At 34.6% G+C, this 22,500-nt stretch overlaps 2 protein-coding genes across 2 annotated transcripts in view; one reads left to right on the top strand and one right to left on the bottom strand.

Moving 5' to 3' along the window:
- LOC144956165 (phospholipid-transporting ATPase IF-like) overlaps positions 1–22,500 on the bottom strand; it is a 127,431-nt gene that overhangs the window by 10,240 nt on the left and 94,691 nt on the right. The window contains exon 30 of the mRNA XM_078886553.1: positions 6,911–7,006. Within this exon, the coding sequence (XP_078742679.1) occupies positions 6,911–7,006 (96 nt within the window). The remainder of the gene's footprint in view (positions 1–6,910; positions 7,007–22,500) is intronic.
- LOC144955901 (uncharacterized) overlaps positions 18,701–22,500 on the top strand; it is a 12,507-nt gene continuing 8,707 nt past the window's right edge. Inside the window, exon 1 of the mRNA XM_078886160.1 lies at positions 18,701–19,099. Within this exon, the coding sequence (XP_078742286.1) occupies positions 19,000–19,099 (100 nt within the window). The 5' untranslated portion in view covers positions 18,701–18,999. The remainder of the gene's footprint in view (positions 19,100–22,500) is intronic.

Below are 22,500 nucleotides of genomic sequence, written 5' to 3'. Positions count from 1 at the left end.
TATCTTATTTTGTTTAAGCTGAATATGAGTTGTTGTTTGAATACCTTATTTAATGATAGCCCATAATACATATAATATATCAAATAGGTGGTATTATCTTTGGAACGTAATGAAAAAATATCATATTATGGCACTGTAAAATCGAAAATAAGTTGTATAGATAGTTCGAAGATGACGTCAATCAGGTCTTTGTTATTGTTTTTTGCCATCCGCGTTTATGAGTAATGCTCACTGAACTGTATTAACCCGACTATAAACGTTCATGGATACACACAGTTTTGTGTGTTGATCCGTTATACTTCCGGATGGCAATGTTATGAGCTTCTTAGTCAAGCGCATACTATCTATAAACTACAAACTATTGAGGTTGTTGAAAACTGTTCATAATTAAATAAATAACAGGTGTGAAGTGCTCATAGTATAATGATGAAAAAAATAATCCTACACAATTTAATTTCATCATAAGTAAATTGCAGGGAAGTTCACTCTGGCAACATTAATTTTTGGTTGTCTTAAAAAAAACCCCACTGTTTTTTTTGCGATAAAAGCAAAGACCATTCCAGGTTTTACTGACAGATAATTAATGCGTCTTTATTATTTAAGTATGAAATGTTTGTATTCTATATATAGATATATTTAAAACTTCGCCTTTAGTATACTTATTATTGGAGATGTAAACAAAATTGATGAAATTACGTTGTTTACTTTGTAAATTATCTTGAAGAGCTGTAATGACTCTCCCTTAACTCTTCTGTATTTGAAACTAGATAGAGTAAGGCAAACTAGACACTCGTTATATGACATATCCTTGAGTTCGAGAAAAAGTACTGTCGCTCGTCTTTGAATACTCCAAGATTTATTGAGTATCTTACTTATATTGGGCTTCAGACACTGCTCCCTCACTATCTTATGATACCTTTAAAGAAGCAATAGAGACATGGTGACAACATACATGAAAGTGAGAAAAAAAAAGGTAAATGGAACCAAAGAATAAAATGATACCATTAATCCACAAAAATACAACAACTGTAATACCACAATAATAATAATAATAATAATAATAATAATAATAATAATAATAATAATAATAATAATAATAATAATAATAATAATAATAATAATAAATAAATAAATAAATAAAATAAGAGTATATGAGTCCCAACGTGCAAGTACCTTTAGTCCTAAAACTATTGATATGTAGATAGATATCCAAACAGGAATTTCAGTTTGTGAGAAGTCTCCCATGAAGTGAGTCAAAATAAAATATCGATACATTGGCCATCACCAATCATGCTATCGCTAGAAGAATAATTGACAGGAGATCACATGCTGTGTTTTTTGTCCCCTTATATGTTGTCCGAATAACCTTTTATCTCTGTTTCGGAATTTGATTAATTGATTTGTCCTGACACTGGTCGGAGTCCTTGGCTACGGGGAAACAGTCAAATGTATAGTATTAGTTTTAGCGGTATATTTTTATTCTTAATGTTTTCTGTCTTCCCTTGTAAAATTATCTCTCGATAATGAATTGTAATACTTTTTTTCTTTTGGTTGCTGTTGTATTGAATATGATATGTAAAAAAAGTATTGTATGTCACTTGTTAGGATCCGTTGATTGTGTCTTTGACTTCTAAGCGATCTCAAACTAAGTACACTGAGGGGTGCTCTCTGAATATAAATCCGTGCCCTAGCTGCAACATTTCCCTTTGTCTTATTTATTCGCAGGTTCCTTTGACAAAAGTATACTTTTAGACTACCTAATACATTTTCTGTCTTTTTCATGCCCTGAAATGACCTACAAGTGTCACAAACCCCGTAAAATTATTAAAAACAAAGAATCCTTGACATGGAATAATTGAAGTACACAAGGTCGTTCAGCTCTATATCAGTACGGAAAATTACTTAAATGTTTGTGATATGCTAAAAGATTTACTAATTTGTTTTTGAGATTTAATTCTGTAATTTTACCTAACAATACGTTAAACTAATATGTCTGTGACTTCTAGGCACTGGTCGCAAAATCCCACTCTTCTAGAACTTCAATTAGCGATAGAAATGTATTAAATAAGATAGAAAGGGGGTGTTGGGATTTCCCCGAGGATAAAGATCACCCAGACCAAAAAGTATTTTGTTACACCCAGTATTACTAAATGTCAATAACTTTATTGTCCGAAACAGAATTACCATGATATAATTCCTATCTTCTTTATTGTCAACGAATGGGGTACAAGCGTGGTCCTCATTTATAAAAACAATGCTAGATATTATTGCTTTTGTGCTTCTGTTATTTTTATTTATTATTATTATTATTATTATTATTATTATTATTATTATTATTATTATTATTATTATTATTATTATTATTATTATTATTACTATTATTATTATTATTATTATTATTATTATATTATTATTATTATTATTATTATTATTATTATTATTATTGTTATTATTATTATTATTGTTATTGTTATTATTATTATTATTATTATTATTATTATTATTATTATTATTATTATTATTATTATTATTATTATTAATATTATTATTATTATCATTATTGGTGGTATTACAGTTGTTGTATTTTTGTGGTTATTAATGGTATCATTTTATTCTTTGGTTCCATTTACCTTTTTTGTTTTTCTCACTTTCATGTATGTTGTCATCAAACTGTATGAATTATTGGCGAAAGCCTTAGATTAAATAAACTTTGTAACTCGTATCAAACAATATTGAACAAAATTGAATATATAACAATTAAATTAAAAAAAAAAACAAGAAAATATTATAATACGTAACACGGAACGTTTCGGGCTAAAACCCTTCTTCAGCCAACAAACAAAAACATATCCACAAAAAAAATAATAAAGAAAACAAACGAAACAAAATTTAAAAAAAAACAAGACAACCCCCCCCCCAAAAAAAAAAACAAAAAACAAAAACAAAAACAAACAAACAACAAAAAAAAAACCCAACAACCAAACCCCCCCCCCCCCCCAAAAAAAAAAAACAAAAAAAAAACAAAAAAAAAAAAAATAAAAATATAAAGATCTCCAACAAAACAGTGGGCTATTTATGTGCGCTCCGTATCAAAACAGTATTACATAGGGCGGGGGAGTGCGGGGGGTGGGGGGGGGGGGGTTGAAACGTCGGAAAAGGAAGCGTTGGATAAATCATTTATTGAGAAATCCTGCGTTACAGTAGAAAGGTGTGTGCCCGTTGGATACCGAGAATGCTCAGGACTCAAACGTATGATCGCATTGAAAGAAAGAGGAAGTTTTCTTGAAGTTGTTGAACACCTGCCTTACCGTTTTAGCGACTTGGCTCCAAGTGACTTTATCCTTTTCTTAAGAACTAAGAGACGCATAAAAAAGGGGCAAATTTTGCCAATAGGGGATGAGATTAGCGGGAGAGTAGCGTTCCTTGATTGGACGTCACCGGCGGAGAAGTTATTAGAGGGAGAACGTCAATTGGTTTTGCGCTTGCGTCTCTCGTCCTCGCTTCCGGTGAAAGCGGCATGAGACACTTCACCGAAAGCGAGGACGAGAGAGACGCATGCACTAAACCATTTTGACGTTCACTCTGTAAGGTGACAACGTCCAATCAAGGGACGCTACTCTTCCGCTAATCTCATTCACTATGATGGCGAAGTGCAGACGAAGGGGACTCGGTGGTGTCGAAGTTTACCACGTGAATTCCTCTTCGACGCGATGCAATCAATAACTGTTGCATCGTTGACGGCTCTGTGTGGATGGGAACGATGCCTATGCTGAAATTTAAAATGATATATGAAAGGGACATAATCAAAGGTTTCATTTTGATACCATTGATATGATTCAATAGTCTGATATCACGTCGCCCAGCAACGGCGGCCATCGTGGTTCTAAACAAAGAAAATCGGTAACTTTTATTCTTCATGCTGGCTAGAACTTTTCATATGTCTTGTGATCGGAATGGAATGTGTGAAATTCAAAACATGATCAGATTTATGTTTTTTCCCCTCTGAATACGCGTTTATGCTCGTAGGAGAAATATTTCATAAGTGCGTCCGCCATTGTTCCGATAGTTTATAGCCAGTTACTAAGTTACCATGCGTCATTACGACGGAAGTGACGTTACGACTGTTGAAGCGTATTTGGTACCTATTATAGTTTTGAAAATACAAAAAGCGACGTCAAGACTTTTCAGCCTGCCCTTGTTATCATCGCGCAATAGGCGTCAAATTCAATTCTCCGTAAAACTGGAAACGTACCAGAGATTTTTTTTTGCAGATCTATCTAGTAACCTTAACTGTTATGGTCTCATTTTTTTTTTGTAATGGAAATACTCTCAAACCAATGCAAAGTATTCTCCATCATAACAATGGTAAGACAAGGCCACATGGTATGACAAGCCCACATGGTAAGACAAGCCCACATGGTAAGACAAGCCCACATGGTAAGACAAGCCCACATGGTAAGATAAGCCCACATGGTAAGACACGCCCACATGGTAAGACAAGCCCACATGGTAAGACAAGGCCACATGGTAAGACAAGCCCACATGGTAAGACAAGCCCACATGGTAAGACAAACCCACATGGTAAGACAAGCCCACATGATAAGACAAGCCCACATGGTAAGACAAGCCCACATGGTAAGACAAGCCCACATGGTAGGACACGCCCACATGGTAAGACAAGCCCACATGGTAAGATAAGCTCACAATTGAATCCAGTTATCAGACCTGTAAATATGTTCACATCGGTTCAAACAGGACTGATGAGGAAGGGAGGGAGGGGGGTGACAAAAGAGAGGTTAACAATTAACAACAGGCTTTGTCAGTCATGACGTCTATTCCCTCGTAATGACGCATGGTAACTTTGTAACTGGCTCTAAACTATCGGAACAATGGCGGACGCCCTTATGAAATATTTCTCCGACGAGCATAAAAGTGTATCCAGAGGAGAGAAACATTATAAATCTGATCATGTTTTGACTTTTTAAAAATACATTCTGATCACACGACGTATGAAAAGTTCTAGCCAGCATGAAGAATAAAAAGTACCCATTTTCTTTGCTTAGAACCAGGCTGCTCGCCGTTGCTGGGCGACGTGACATCAGACTAGTGAATCCAATTGACACCGATAGGATATATAATTTTTGTAGACATCTTAACTGAAAAATAATAAAAACAGGAAAACTAGCGGTGTGTTCAAATTGTTCCCTTCCTTCATTTAGGTAATCGCTATTTCAAAATGATGATAATATACGTGGTCTGATTTGGAAAACCAGTCAGATATGGCATGAGCTTGTTTTTGAAGATAAGAGCGAATACAGCTGAAATTGATTATCTGTATGATTTTCGATTTTTCATTTTATCGTTTTTTTTTATTATCAATCAAACTACATTCTCACCAAAGGATTTTACAATTTGAAGCTTATAAATAATCTAATTAATTTTTTTACTTCTGAGCTCAATTATTGATGCGAAGTATCATAATGTTAAAATATATTTTCTCCGTGTTTTATTATTTGATTTTCCTCCCTTCAAATGCATGCAAATAATTTCGACCCTAATTAAGATACTTACAAAATTCAAACTCCATTGTGTCCAAAAATGGCGTCTCCATATTGAAATATATAATAATATGGGATTCGGATTATCCCGACATCCGACGGGTTTTTTTTTTTTGCTAAATCAGCACACATTTTATATAATGAAAAATAAAAGATGATGGGTTCAAACAGGAATTATGAGGAAACGGGTTGGGGTGGTGGTGAATAAAGAGAGGTTGTTAACATATGGCAATTGGCACCAATATAGACATCTTCACTGAAATGTAAGGATACAATAATAATCGTACTATATATAATAATAATAATAATATATTACATATTATATAATACTATAACTATATATAATAATAAATATATAATACTATTACTATTATACTAACTTATTATTAATTATATTTATATTATTATACTATATATATATACTAATATAACTATTACTATATATACTAATAATAATATAATATAATAATATTAATAATATATTAATAATAATAATAATAATAATAATAATAATAATACTATAATTAATATATATTATAATATTAATAATTATATAATTAATTATTAAATTATTATATATTATTAATATTATATAATATATATTATATATTAATTATTATATATATATTATATATATGATTATTATTATTATTATCTCATTCATTCATTCATTCATATCATCTATCTTCATTCTTCATCTCATTCATTTATCATTATTATTATTATTATTATTATTATTATTATTATTATTATTATTATTATTATTATTATTATATCATTATTATTATTATTAATATTATTATTATTATTATTATTATTATTATTATTATTATTATTATTATTATTATTATTATATTATATTATTATTATTATATATTATTATTATGATTACTTAATCATTATTTTATTCTTATTATTTTATTATTATTATTATTATTATTATTATTATTATTATTATTATTATTATTATTATTATTATTATTATTATGATTATTATTATTATTACTATTAATCATTATTATTATTTTTCTTTTTTTTCTTCTTCTTCTTCTTTTATTATTATTATTATTACTATTATTATTATTATTACTATTATCATCATCATCATCACCATCATTGTTAGAATAATTTGTTCAGAGAGAAGTTATGGCTATTGGTCAATAAATAGCCTCAAATAATAAATATTATACTCTTGACCTGTTGAACTTTTGGAGGAGGTAGAATGTTTGGGTTTTTGGTGTACGATGGCGGACCCCCCCCCCCCCCCCCGGAACGAGAAGTAGAACACACAGGGTGGGGAAATGGAAATGGGCGGGCCGGGGGGCGGGGAGCAGGTTGGGGGGTTAATTTACCGTGGACAAGAGATGCGCAGATGACAATTCCTCGTATTCCTGATAGAATCTATTTGACGTCAAAACGCTACTCACGTTCAAAGGAGATCCCTCTGACTATAGAGAATTCAAACATAGTTGGTACGTATGTAGCAAGTAAATTATTATTATGGTTAATCAATACCCATATAAGACATAATTGATATAATATTATATAATATTGAAATTTATAATATACGCATTTTAATGTCTCATTGTGTTCAAGAATGTGGTATTCAAAAGGGAGCCTCTTTATAGAGAGTAAAAATAATAATAATAATAATAATAATAAAATAATAATAATAATAATAATATATCAATAGCAAATGATAATAATAATAATAATAATAGATAATAAAATAATAATAATAATAAAATAATAATAATAATAATAATAATAATAAATAATAATAATAATATATAATACAAATGATAATAGTAATAATAATAATAATAATAATAATAATAATAATAATAATAATAATAATAATAATAATAACAATATAATCAATAGCAAATGATAATAGTAATAATATATAAAATAATAATATATAATAATAATAAAAAATAACAAAAACAACAATATTAATAATATTAATATTAATAATAATAAACAGTAATTTATTATGATAATAATATGATAATAATAATAATGATAACAAAAACAACAATATTAATTATATTAATATTAATAATAATAACAGTAATAATATGATAATAATATGATGATAATAATAATAATAATAATAATAATAATAATAATAATAATAATAATAATAATAATAATAATAATAATAATAATAATAATAATGATGATGATGATGATGATGATGATGATGATGATGATGATGATGATGATGATGATAATAACAACAACACACACATACAAAATTGAATATTGACACATATTGTTATAAACATAATATAGTCTAGTTAAAAAGCCTAAGATTAAAAATAGCCAAATGTGAAACCAAAAGGAAATGTTTTTAGTTTAGATTAAAAAGAATCATGAATTATTATTAACATGTACACATCGACTGACACAGGCGCTGGGCTACACATACCTCATTGAAGAGTGTCCCCGATAGCTCAGTTGGTAGAGCACTCGCTTCACACCCAAAGGGACCGAGATCGATCCCGGGTGCAGTTTGAGAATTTTTTTTCTTCTGACCCCCTCTGTCCACCCAGCAGTAACTTGGTAGCTGGGCCTGATAGATCTTTAGGGGAAAGTACTTTGCGATAGACTAGCGTCCGATCAAAAGGGTAGCACGCAATTTCTATTGTCCGTTTCACGATATTGAAACCGGGGATAAACTCCGGCTTCATGGGCCGAATGGCTCTGAAGGACTACATTTGTTATAAATTTATTATAATCCAAGATTCACTTTTCGGGATCAAATTCATCCCGACATAAAATTAATTAATTGGTTTTTTTTTTTTTAAGTAGAGCATTTATATAGCGCAATATCCACTAAACGTGCTCAACGCGCTTTAAAAAGGGTCCCTGGACCAACAGCATCACGTAACTATAGATCGAGACACGACGGCTGTTAGGCGATATTACAATATTTTTCCGACAGAGACAACGCTTGTTAACGGTCCGGTACTCATTTTACACCTGAGTACGGTGGGGAGAATGTGAGTAAAGAGCCATCTTCCAAGGACCCAACTCAACTATACACCCACCAAGCGAGGCTCGAACCCAGGGCCTTCCGATCCGAAAGCGAGTGTCATACCACAAGACAACATAGCCGCGCGTATCAGAACCGTTTTGAGACGATGGGTCACGAATGGTCTTCGTAGAAATGCCATGTGTGAAATGGGATCGGTTTAGGAAGGGAAATAACTGCTATAAAACAAAAGAATAAAAAATTTCGCAAACTGAGCTGTAAATATTTTGCCATCTAATTTTCCTGGCTTGCTCAATCATGACATTTTATTGAACTTTGTGAACCGAAGGACTAAATCAACATAGGTCTACTAGCTGGTAAAAACCTAACTCTAACAAAGGCGTGCTCACGTAAGCACATTCATTATGTGCGACCGACGTTCACTTTTTTGCAGGTCTGATAACCCAATTCCTTATAGGCTCTTTGTTGTAATGGAAATCTAAAAAAATAAATAAAAAAAATTGACGCAAAATATATTGTCATTACAACAATGATTAAACTGGGTCCATAAGTGGGTTCGGATGTCAGACCTGCATAAATGTACACATTGTCTACAAACGGTGATATATCAGAGGTGAACCAGATGCTCAAAAATTGATTTTAAATAACACAATAAATAAAAAGCAACAAAAAAAAAAAAACCCAACAAAAATCTAGCATTTATATAAAGCAATATCCACTAAACGTGCTCAAGGGTCTTTACAAAGGGTCCCAACCAACAGCAATACTTAACAGGTACACGAGACATGGCGTCTGCTAGGCGATATTACAAGTTTGTTGGGGTTTTTTTCCCCCGACAAAGACAACACTGTTCACGGCCAGTTACTCATTTTACACCTGAGTATGGTGAGATAATGTGAGTAAAAGAGCTTTTTCCTAGGACTCAACTTTGCGCCGCTCAGATAGGTATTCGAACTCTGGACATTCCGATCCGATGGCCTGTGTCATATCACTAGACCACATAGTCGCACAAAGTAAACGTTGATCAGATTTGTAATATGTAGGCTTTCAGTTCTTGTCACTTCCAAAAAAAAAATGGCATCCATTCATTATATATTTTATGTGCGGCTATGTGGTCTTATGGTATGACATTCGCTTTCGGATCGGAAGGTCCTGGGTTCGAGCCTCGTTCGGCGCATAGTTGAGTCCTTGGAGAAGGCTCTTTACTCACATTCTCTCACCGTACTCAGGTGTAAAATGAGTACCTGGCCGTTAACAGTTGGAAAAAAGTATGATAGCCTAAACAACAAACAAACCCCCCCCCCCAAAAAAAAAAAACAAAAAAAAAAAAAAAAAAAAAACAAACAAAACAAAACAAAACAGAAAACAAATTAAAAACAAAAAAAACCCAAACAAATTACGTGTACTTATTTGAAGGTCTGAACACGGAAACTGTTATGGGCCTGTTGTGTTGTAATGGTAAAAAAAAAAAAAAAAAAAAAACAAAAAAAACTGTTCTCTCAAGTCGACGAACATTTTTTAGTCCGTTACAACATTGTTAAAACAAGCCCATAAGTAATTGTGTTCGGTTATCAGACCTGCGAATACTTGTACTTAGCCTGAAACAAAACGATAAAGCTTTGCCATCAACATTGTTATGGTTATGTGGTCTTGTGGTATGACACTCGCTTTCGGATCGGAAGGTCCTGGGTTCACGCCTCGCTCGGCGCATAGTTGAGTCCTTGGAGAAGGCTCTTTACTCATATTCTCTCACCGTACTCAGGTGTAAAATGAGTACCTGGCCGTTAACAGCGTTGTCTTTGTAGGAATAATAATGTAATATCGCCTAACAGGCGTCATGTCTCGTTCTACATGTTACGTGTTGCTGTTGGACCCTTTGTAAAACGCTTTGAGCACGTTTAGTGGATATTGCGCTATATAAATGCTTTATTTTTTATAAAAGGGTTGTTGTTATACGAGGATAGCAAACCAGAGACGGTGGCTAATTAAAGGCAGACCTACCTACCTACTTGGAAACTTAAAAATTCGTAATTTTTAGAAGAAAAAAATGTATAGATAGAATGCGCTTGGCCAAGGAGTTCACAACATTGCCATCCGGAAGTATAACGGATCAACACACAAACTCTGTGTAACCATGAACTTTTATAGTCTTGTTAATACAGTTTAGTGAGAACAACTCACAAACATGGATGGCAAAAACAATAACAAAGGCCTGAGTGACGTCATCTTCGAACTATCTATTCGTTATGTTAGGTTTAAAAATCAACAATTTACTCTCACAATTATTAAATTATAAATAAAAAATTAAATTGAGTTTTTTAAAAAATATGACTCAATATCCACTAAACGTGCTCAAATCGCTTTACAAGGGATCCCCGACCAACAGAAACGCGTAATATGTAGGACCGGACATAATGTTTAAGAGGCGATATTACATTTTATTCGGACAGAGACAACGTTTGTTAACGACCACGTACTCATTTTACATCTTGAGTACGGTGAGAGAACGTGAGTAAAGAGCCTTTTCCAAGGATTCAACTATACCTTCCTATCCGAAAGCGAGTGTCATACCACTAGACCACATAGCCGCACAATAAAACTTCTGAACCCTTAAAATTTTGTACCTGGCATCAGCATTCATTTTCATTAAGGTTTAATGACCTCAAGACGCTCATGAAGTTATGAAATACGCTTCAACAGTTGAAACGTCACTTTCCTCGTAATGACGCATGGTAACTGAGTAACTGGCTCTAAACTATCGGAACAATGGTGGACGCTGGGCGACGTGACATCAGACTAATGAATCCAATTGGAACCAAAAAAAAAATACCTCCCCAAAAAAACAAAAACAAAAAAACAAACAAACAAGTGAGATAAAGTCGAAACAAACAAAAAAAAAAAAAAGAAAAAAAAAAAAGAATTTGAAATATTTTTTTACAAAAAATAAACTATTACCGCACAAAAAGCAACATTCATCCAAACCCTACAAAAAACAAAAAAGAAAAACATAATAAATAACCAAAAAAAAAAAAAAAACCCTCAGAAATATACAAACAAAAAAGAAACAAATTGACAAACATAAAAAAATCCGCACGTCATCAACGTGTACTTAATTTCAGGAAAATAGGGTAGTTAAAAGTTCTAGAATTACAATTAAATTACCCAAGAAAAGGCAAGACAAAGGGGAATTTGTTCAAATAAAAAACAGATGTAGATTCCAAAAGCACACTATCAAAGTACTTAGTTTGAGATCATCAAAAAGTCTCATCCAGACACAAGCACAGGTCTCAAATGAGAGGAACAAACTGGCTAGAGCTCAGGTGGTCGCTGGTTCGGATAAGTCAGTAAGTAAGAGGAACAAACTCAAATATTTACAAACTATATATAAAATGTAAAGAAAACATACAGTGCATAACAGAGAAAAGATTTACAAGGAAAAAAATCTCATCTCCTAAAATTAACTATACATTTGACAGTTTCCCTCTCAGTCAGGGTATCCGGCCAGGGCCAGGGCAAAACCAAGTAATCTCATCCCAAGACAAAAACAGAAAGTATGTTGGAAAACAAATACAGGGGGGTAGAAGACACAGTAAGTTCATCCCTGCCCACCATGGTAGGTCAGGAACCCCAGCCAGATATAGGGGGATAGAAGACACAGTAAGTACATCCCTGCCCATCATGGTAGGTCAGGAATCCCAGTCAGATATAGGGGGATAGACGACACAGTAAGTACATCCCTGCCCACCATGGTAGGTCAGGAACCCCAGCCAGATATAGGGGGATAGACGACACGGTAAGTACATCCCTGCCCACCATGGTAGGTCAGGAACCCCAGCCAGATATAGGGGGATAGAAGACACAGTAAGTACATCCCTGCCCACCATGGTAGGTCAAGAACCCCAGCCAGATATAGGGGGATAGAAGACACAGTAAGTACATCCCTGCCCATCACGATAGGTCAAGAACCCCAGCCAGATATAGGGAGATAAAAGACACAGTAAGTACATCCCTGCCCACCATGGTAGATCAAGAACTCCAGCCAGATATAGGGGGATAGAAGACACAGTAAGTACATCCCTGCCCACCATGGTAGGTCAAGAACCCCAGCCAGATATAGGGGATAAAAGACACAGTAAGTACATCCCTGCCCACCATGGTAGGTCAAGAACCCCAGCCAGATATAGGGGGATAGAAGACACGGTAAGTACATCCCTGCCCACCATGGTAGGTCAGGAACCCCAGCCAGATATAGGGGGATAGAAGACACAGTAAGTACATCCCTGCCCACCATGGTAGGTCAGGAACCCCAGCCAGCATAGCAAAATCGAGACGGTGGATAAATATACGAGCCTTGCCATTAAGTTTTGCTTTTGGATCCATAAGGTGAAGGTTTTATACATTATACACGTCAGTAGATTGGTACTATTGTTACATAGGGCAAAGGGCTAGCCATTAAAAAGTCTATCATACCATTATCATACATAGCACATGAATTTCAGGCTGGGGACTAGTAGTTGTAGTACCCCTCCCCCCACCAAACAAAACAAAAAAGAATCCCAACAAACAAACAAAATATAACAACAACAAACAAAATAAAATCAACACATAACAAAAAGAAAAAAAAAGAAACCCCAATAAAAAAACAAAAAAACAGCAACAATAACCCCCCCCCCCCCCCCCCCCAAAAAAAAAAAAACCAAAAAAAAAAAAACCCCAAAAAAAAAACCAAAAAAAAAAAAAAACAAACCCCCCCCCCCCCAAAACAAAACCCCAATAAAAACAATAAAATAAAAACAACAACAAAAAACAGTCAAAAAAAAACAAAAAAAAAATAAAAAAAATAAAAACCAACAAAAAATATTTGAGCATTTATACCCACAATATCCATTAAACGGGCGGTAGTCAACAGCAACACGTAACATGGAGGACGAAACATTATGCATGACGCCTGTTAGGCGATATTACAATTTTTTGTCGGACAGAAACAACGCGGTTAACGGCTAGGTACTTATTTTACACCCGAGCACGATGAGAGAATTTGAAGAAAAAAAGCGATTTCCAAGGACTCAACTCTCTATGAGCCGCTCAAAACCAGACTCGAAGCCTGGACCTTCCGATCCGAAAGCGAGTGTCCTACCACAAGACCCCATAGCCGCCATAATTGGACGGTACAATAGACTAAGAGGACATATGTTTACAAAGCTAGGTATTGGAACAACCCCTTATTGCTCATGTGGAGCCGACCATGAAACCACTTTACATGTGCTTATGGATTGCCCATTATACAACGTGCAACGTTCGAACCACTGGGTCACCCCTACAACACTCAACACAAAGCTCTATGGTGAGGCTGAGGACCTAAAGCGGACCACAGACTTCATAGCAGATATCGGACTGCAGCCATAGATGTCCATCAGAGGAACGAAGAAGAAGAAGAAGAAGGACGGTACAAATTATTTTTTGCTATCATCTATTCTCATTACTTGTATTAGACAATTGCAGTCACAGACCTGCCTGCGACTACGAACAATTCGAAGAATTACGAAATTTTGGCTACAATTTCAGAACTTCATGAGCTTCTCCGAATCATTAAAATGACGGATGGCAAAAAGCAATAACAAAGACCTGAGTGACGTCAGCTTCATTCTATCTATAGTTACTGCTGTTTTTGTCGAAATATACAGTTCTGTGGATAGAATCGGATGCATCTCTTTTTCCGACTAGTCAAAGGTTTTACGGTGCTTGCAACACAATAGTCTTCAACAGTCGTAACGTCACTTCCTTCCTTATGGTAACTTAGTAACACTGGCTCTAAACTATCGGAACAATGGCGGACGCCCGTATGAAATATTTCCCCGGCGAGCATAAATCGTATCCAGAGGAAAAAAAACCCCACATAAATTTGATCATGTTTTGACTTTTACACATTCTGATCACAAGGCATATGAAAAGTTCTAGCCAGCATGAAGAATAACAAGTAATGATTTTCTTTGTTTAGAACCAAGATGGCCGCCGTTGCCGGGCGGCGTGACATCAGACTACTGAATCTAATTAGGTCACACTAGCGCCATTAAAACGGAATAAACTGGGATAGTCAAACAGTCAACAAGAAAAAGTAAGACGGAATTAGTTCAAATAGGGAACATATATTGATTCCAAGAGCACACTATCAGTGTAATTAGTTTGAGAACACCTAAAAGTCTCATCCATACACCAGCACAGGGTCCCACAAGGAGGAAAACACTCAAATGTTCTCAAGACATGTTCAAAATAATATATATTACAATATATATATATATATATATATATATATATATATATATATATATATATATATATATATATATATATAAGGAACACAGAAACGAGTCGTCTCGGCAAAAAAATGTGAGTGAAAATTTACATTATTATATATATATATATATATATATATATATATATATTATAATATTTACCACGATGTTGGAGTCAGTCTACATCGATGTTTCAGGCCTTTCAGCCATCGTCAGGACTGTGTATTACATGAGTTTAATAATTCGCTCCATTGTTACATGTCGAGCACTATTCGTATCATATTTGCATCCAACACGATTCAATATATATATATATATATATATATATATATATATATATATATATATATATATATATAGGCTTAACTATCAGTACAGTACATAAAAGAGAGATGATTTACAGGAAAAAAATATCACCTCCCAAAACCAACACTATAAATCTGACCGCTTCCCTACCAGCCAAGGACTCCTGCAATAGTCAGGACAAAACCAAGTAATCTCATTCCAAGACAAAGACATAAAGCAACTCAGAAAACATATGTTGGGGGATAGAAGACGCAATAAATGACCCCCTGACCACTATGGGAAGTTTAAAGAACCCACCTAGTTCCCCCCTACTCTCCAATAATATTTTCCACTACATGGGTCAATCTACGAGTTTACGAAGGCGACGACGAGAATCCCGACTGACTGAACCTAAAGCAATGGATAAAAGGGAATATTTGAGCTCAAATATTTAATCGGTTTTATGTACCTACTCTCCAATATTTTCCATTGCATGGGTCAAACTACGAGTTTACGAAGGCGACGATGAGAATCCCGACTGACTGAACCTAAAGCATTGGATAAAAGGGAATATTTGAGCTCAACCATTTAATCGGTTTTATGTACCTACTCTCCAATATTTTCCATTGCATGGGTCAAACTACGAGTTTACGAAGGCGACGATGAGAATCCCGACTGACTGAACCTAAAGCAATGGATAAAAGGGAATATTTGAGCTCAAATATTTAATCGGTTTTATGTACCTACTCTCCAATATTTTCCATTGCATGGGTCAAACTACGAGTTTACGAAGGCGACGATGAGAATCCCGACTGACTGAACCTAAAGCAATTGGATAAAAGAGAATATTTGAGCTCAAACATTTAATCGGTTTTATGTACTTACACGCAGTGGAAAGGACATACAGGGTAGTTAGTCACATCTTTTAATAAGGAATTCGGTGACACATGGCGGCTCAATAATTGATTCTATGCGTTGAGGTAAAATGCTCACAACATCCGCTAGCCGGATATAAGGTATCAACACACAAGACTGCGTGACCTTTTACGTTAACAGTCTGATTAGTATAATTTAACTCACTCAGTCCTAGCGATTTTCGCTACTTTTCAAAATTGGAAAAAAATGGATTAAAAATTAGCATGCGCATAGATATTTTTTATTCAACTACCATTAACATGTAAAATTGAAAAATATTAGCTTTGATACTACGTCTATAATTTGTCATCAATAGTCATGGGGTAAAAGTAACCCGGGTAAACAACGGATATAGTCGGTGTTAGGGTTGAGTGAGTTAATGAAAGCTGATTACTCAAATGGCTGTAAAAATAGCGGAGTGACGTCAGTTTTCTTTCTTTCTTTTATATAAAAATGGGCGTGGATTCTTGTCCTGACGACAGCAGTTACAGTAAAACCAGGTTCATCAGAAATCAAAGGGAATTTCAGTTGACATTCATTGGTTTTAGCATAGAGGCTAACAATAAATGAATTTAAAAAAAACAGATACATACTTATGAGTGAATATATAAATAAATGAATAAACTTAAAAATGTAAAGAAATAAATGTATAAATATATAAATAAAAAAATAAAAAAAATAAATAAAAAATAAATAAATAAATAAATAAATAAATAAATAAATAAATAAATAATAAATAAACAAGTGTAAGAATGAACCGACGAAAATAATCACAAAAGTAGTGGAAAAAATAGATATCTTGGTGATAATGAACAAATAATAATTCATTTTTAAAAATTGAGAATTGTTACTCATTGATGTATGACTGTTGATGGTGGCAATAACTAAAGATCGTGATTTTTTCCACACAATTTAGCTTATTTACAATTTTTATACTGATGAATCGAGAATATAATCTTCTTAACGTATTTTTGAGAACTCTTATTCTATATTTTATCTTGCAACACTTTTAGGTCATTTCGGCGCCAGGAAAAAAGAAGATTGTAGAAAAAAGTAGTTAATCTAAAGTTAAAGGTACCAACGAAAAATCTAGTTCAAATCTGGTCTTGTGGTTTGTCGCTCGCTTTCGGATCAGAAGGTCCTGGTTTTGAGCCTCGCTCGGTCGGTGCACAGTTGAGTACTTGAAAAAAAGCTACTTACTCACATTCAATCACCGTACTCAGATGTACAAGGAGCACCTGGCCGTTAACCGCATTGTCCCTTTCGAAAAAAAATAATGTAATATCGCCTAATGGGCGTCATGTCTCCATCTACATGATACGTGTTGCTGTCGGTCAGGGACCTTTTGTAAAACGTTTTGAGCCCATTTAGTGGATATTGCACTACTGAAATGCTCAAGTCTTTTTTCTTTAATAGGCAACAGAAGACCCAACTAGCAGTTGATCAAAGTAAGTATTGCATGTAACAGACATGCCTACAACTACGAAAATTTCAATAACATAAGCTACATTGTTATGCCTGGAAGAGAAATATACTATAATCAAACACCCTCATGAAGCCACACTCAACACGAAAAATGAGATGTACAATACGTGTCCACATCGCCGGAAGTTCTTATTAATCAACTACAAACCGGAACCACTTCAACAAACAACAACAGACAACAAACCAAACTCATGTAACACACAGACCTGACGATGGCTGATTAGGCCTGAAACATCGATGTAGACTGACTCCAACATTGCGGTAAATATTAAAATAATAATTCGCTCCATTGCTACATGTCGAGCACTATCCGTACCATATTTGTATCAAACACGATTCAATATCTATCTATCTATATCTATCTATCTATCTATCTATCTATCTATCTATCTATCTATCTATCTATCTATCTATCTATCTATCTATCTATCTATCTATCTATCTATCTATCTATCTATCTATCCATCCATCCATCCATCCATCCATCCATCCATCTATCCATCCATCCATCCATCCATTTATCTATCTATCTATCTATTATTGTAATATTTACCACGATGTTGGAATCAGTCTACATCGATGTTTCAGGCCTTTCAGCCATCGTCAGGACTCAATTCGTACCATATTTGTATCCAACACGATTCAATATCTATCTGTCGATCGATCTATCTATCTATCTTCTATCTATCTATCTATCTATCTATCTATCTATCTATCTATCTATTTATCTATCTATCTATCTTTTAGTCTATCGATTTGATCGGAATTGTGGTCTTGTGGTATACCTACCTTCATACATATCTACCTATCTACCGCTATATATCTATTTATCTACATATTTATTTAACAATTTAACAGTCTAATTTACATGCCACCAAGTAGTCCGTTATATACGAGTTAGAGTGTAATATTAGAGGGTAAGTCCGCAATGTAAATCATTAAAAATACTTCTTTTTGCGATGATTAACTCTGCAGCCAACGACAAAGGGTAGACGGGTTTTTTTCATAACAAAAAAACGTTTAATTTATCAATCTTTTCGGTTTAACCATTTTCGGTTTCAGTGGTTTTCATTGTATACGACACCTCATCAGCTACAATAAAACCAGCTTCCCATTTTCTCTTTATCCATTCTAACTGTGATTGCCATCGGAAGACAGTCAGTCAGTCAGTCAGTTGTGGGTTGTGTTAAACACACCCCTAATATTGATTCTTTGCCTTTTGCCCAGCTGTTCTGCCCGCCAGATTAATTGTACCAACACACAAGCCTTATTACATAATATTATACATTTATATTATGACGAAGAGAGAAAACAGTTTGACATTATCTATCATGGAACCAACAGTCTGTAAACAACAACAATAGCATAACCGCATCAATTTCATTCAACTTATATAATATCATATTCAGTGAAATTATAATATTATCTCATTACAGTTCGGAGAGGACATCAGACAATTTGAATGGCCAATGCTGGCATATTTGGACCACCTTGGCGACTGTTGTCTCTGTGCATTCTTACTAGTCTCTTATCCAAGGCAGTTTCAATCTTCGATGTGAACCGTAAGTAACCGTAAGATAATTAGATGCAAAAAAAAAAAACAAAACAAAAAAAACAAAACAAAACAAAACCCAAACCAAAGCAAAACAAAACAAAACAAAAATCTTGAGCTTTTATATAGATAGAATGAAGTTGACGTCACTCAGGTTTTTGTTATTGCTTTTTGCTATCCGCGTTTATGAGTAATTCTCACTAAACTGTATTAACCAGACTATAAACGTTCAAGATTACACATAGTTTTGTGTGTTGGTCCGTTATACTTTCGGATGGCAATGTTGTGAGCTTCTAAGCCAAGCGCATACTATCTATAGATCAATACCCACTAAGTGTGCTCAAAACGCTTTACCAAGCAGCAACACGTATCATTCAGAACTAGACATGACGTTTGTTATGCGATATTATCATTTTTTTCCCCCGAAAGAGACATCGATGTTAAATGGCCGGGTACTCATTTTACATCTGAGTACGGTCAGAGATAATGTGAGTAAAGAGCCTTTTCCAAAGACAACTATGCGTCGAGCGAGACTCGAACCCATGACCTTCCGATCCGAAAATGAGTGTCATACCACAAGACCACATTGCCAAACACCTGTACAATTTAATTTCTATAACACATGGCGGGCCGTCTCACAACGGTTCTATGTCCCCCTCGATACAGTACCAGCTACAACAGTGATTTTATATAGTTAAATTGATCGGAAATGATAGATATAAATGTCTTTATATCATTTGCGACCCCAAGTCTCAAAGCGATATTAAGTCGGGATGATTAAGATGCTGAAAATGGAATTTGTAGCCAAAAATATCAGACTTAAGTTGAGTTTAAATGCTTTTTAGAGGAGAATGAATACCATATTTTAGAGTGCTAAATACCAACGTTACATATTTTTGACCACTTTAACTATAATTTGACTTTTTTAGCATATAGTCCAACTTAATACCGTTTTGAGACGAGGGGTCACATTTATTCCCTTATAAAAAGTTGTGAGTTTGGATATATTATTATTTCCGTGTTCGACCAAGGGGAATCCATCCCAGTTTTTTCTCTCGTTTGCTCCCGAGCTGCTTTTATGAAGGAATAATAATTATATTTACGTTTTGCAACATCATTCTGTATTTAGTTTCTTCTGTGCGTTCTATTTCATTTTTCTGATGTGGATCCCGAACTGTCCTGCCCGATATTAGAATCAGTCAGACAAGTGCCATATGATAGCAGTTTTATTTCGTTGCTACTGCAAGCTCCACCCACGTACTTTGTTTAACTCAATCAACCCTAACACCGGCTATTTCCGTAGTTTACCAGGGTTACTTTTAGTCCATGCCTATTTATTGCATTTTTATGAGACAAATTATAGGCGTAGTATCAAAGCTAATGTTTTTAAATTTTGCATGTTAATGATAGATGAATAAAGCTATTTATGTACATGCTCATTTTTAATACACCCCCCCCCCAATTTTGAAAAGTAGCAACAACCTCTAGGATTGAGTGAGTTAAGGAAGCCAAGTATGGCATTTGTCTTTCTACATAAAGCTTTGCTTGGCTCATTCCATTGAAGCTTGCAGTCAACCACTATTCCCATTTACTTCACATGGTTGGATTTTCGCAATTTCTTTTCGTGGATGCGATATGCTGGTTCCATCGGATACCTTTTGTTTGTTATTCTTTGTACTTGACCTTTAGTCTGGGTGGAATTCCATTTTTCGGTTCTTTTCTTATTGTTATGAGGAGTCCAAATCTTTCTGGAGAGCTTTCCAATCGTCTTGGCTTATTATTTCTTTGTATTGGAAACGATGTCGTCTGTGAAAAGTCGTAGCTTGGTTTCCGGTGTTACGTGTTTGTTGATGTCATTTACTTAGATAAAAATATTATAGTCGTGGGTTCAGAACTGTGCCTTGTTTGTTTGTGTTTGTTTTTAAAGGTTTTACGGCGGCGCTTGCAACACATTTAGGTTATATCGGCGCCAGTAAAAAGGTAGAAAATGGGATAGTAGAAAGTTCTAGAATTACTAATAAAGCACCCAAGGGAAAGTAAGAAAAAGGGGAACTAGGAACAAATAGGGATCAGATGATGAGATGATGTAGATTCCAAGAGCATACCATCAATGTACTTAGTTTGAGATCACCTATAAGTTTCATCCAGACACCAGCCCAAGATCCCACTTAGAGGAATACACTCAAATGTTTATTAGATATATGCTTAAAACAAAAAAATATATAACTATAATTACAGAAAGATTTATAAGAAAAAAAATCACCTCCCAAAACTAATACTATCCGTTTGTTTTCCTCCTAGTCAAGAACTCCGACAAAACCAAGTGATCACATCCCAAGACAAAGTCAGAATGCAAATTAGAAACTAGAAATAGGGGGGATAGAATACACGGCAAGTGACCTCCTGCTCATCATGGGAGGTCAAAAGACCCCACCCACTTCTATATCATTGTCAGAGCTACATTATCTCATTTCTTAACCAGTCGTTGCTTCTTTCGAGTTCATCTTTCTGTTGTAACGTCGACCCAAGGCTGTTGGTAGCGTTTGGTTGTACATGTTATTAGCACATGGTTGCCGAGTATTGCTTTAAACAAGGTTGATTTGGTTTGATTCCACATCACATGTCATTAATGGCTACATTGGTATTCTTTTAACATTTTGAGTGAACATTCTACCAAAGTCTCCCGTTTCTCTTTTTCACTACCGAGAAATCACATTTCTTCCAGAGGTTGATTTTTTTACCTGGTTTCTTCATGCTTTTTGAAACTCAGTACTGATGTTACTAAACATCATCATCATCATCATGGCTTATTTCTCCTGGACGTAGACTCCGCAACTGCAAAGCAACCGAAACAAGCTTCTGTCCAGCGCAATCCTTCTACATTCATTCCTGACGTCTTGTGACCATCTTCTCCTTGGTCTCCCTCTCCCTCTTTTATCCAACCACAATACCTTCTAGAAAATTTTTCAAGGGTTTCATGTCTTGATATGTCCAAAATACAGGCAAGTTTTAGTTTCTGTATCATCTTTATGAGATAAGGCTCCGAAGATGTTACTAATACTGCATCATAATTTCTTATTCAAGGTAGTATATTTTGTTCCACCAATACTTCCTGGGTTGTCAGTTATGAGAACGTACAATGTCTTGTTTTTTGTGAGTTTTGAAATAAACTATTCGATCCCAATCAAGGGTATATGAGGTGTCGATAAAATGAATGACCGCTGTTTGAGAAAAAAAAAAAATCCAACAACTTAGGCACTCGGTTTTAGTTGCATGTTTTTTCTTCCGGTCTTTTGCCTAGACGAAGTGGAAAATATTACCAGTTACATTTACATCAATTCGTGATGTATGAACAAGCCATGGTGCACAAATTAGCAGGTCTGATAACCGAACGAAACTATTGGCCTGATT

This window comes from Berghia stephanieae, chromosome 10 (assembly GCF_034508935.2).
Source record: "Berghia stephanieae isolate SIO BIC M18660-M18661 chromosome 10, UCSD_Bste_1.3, whole genome shotgun sequence".
NCBI classification, from domain to species: domain Eukaryota; kingdom Metazoa; phylum Mollusca; class Gastropoda; order Nudibranchia; family Aeolidiidae; genus Berghia; species Berghia stephanieae.
The sequence above is the reverse complement of the archived record's forward strand: the minus strand, read 5'-3'. Positions and strand labels throughout refer to the sequence as shown.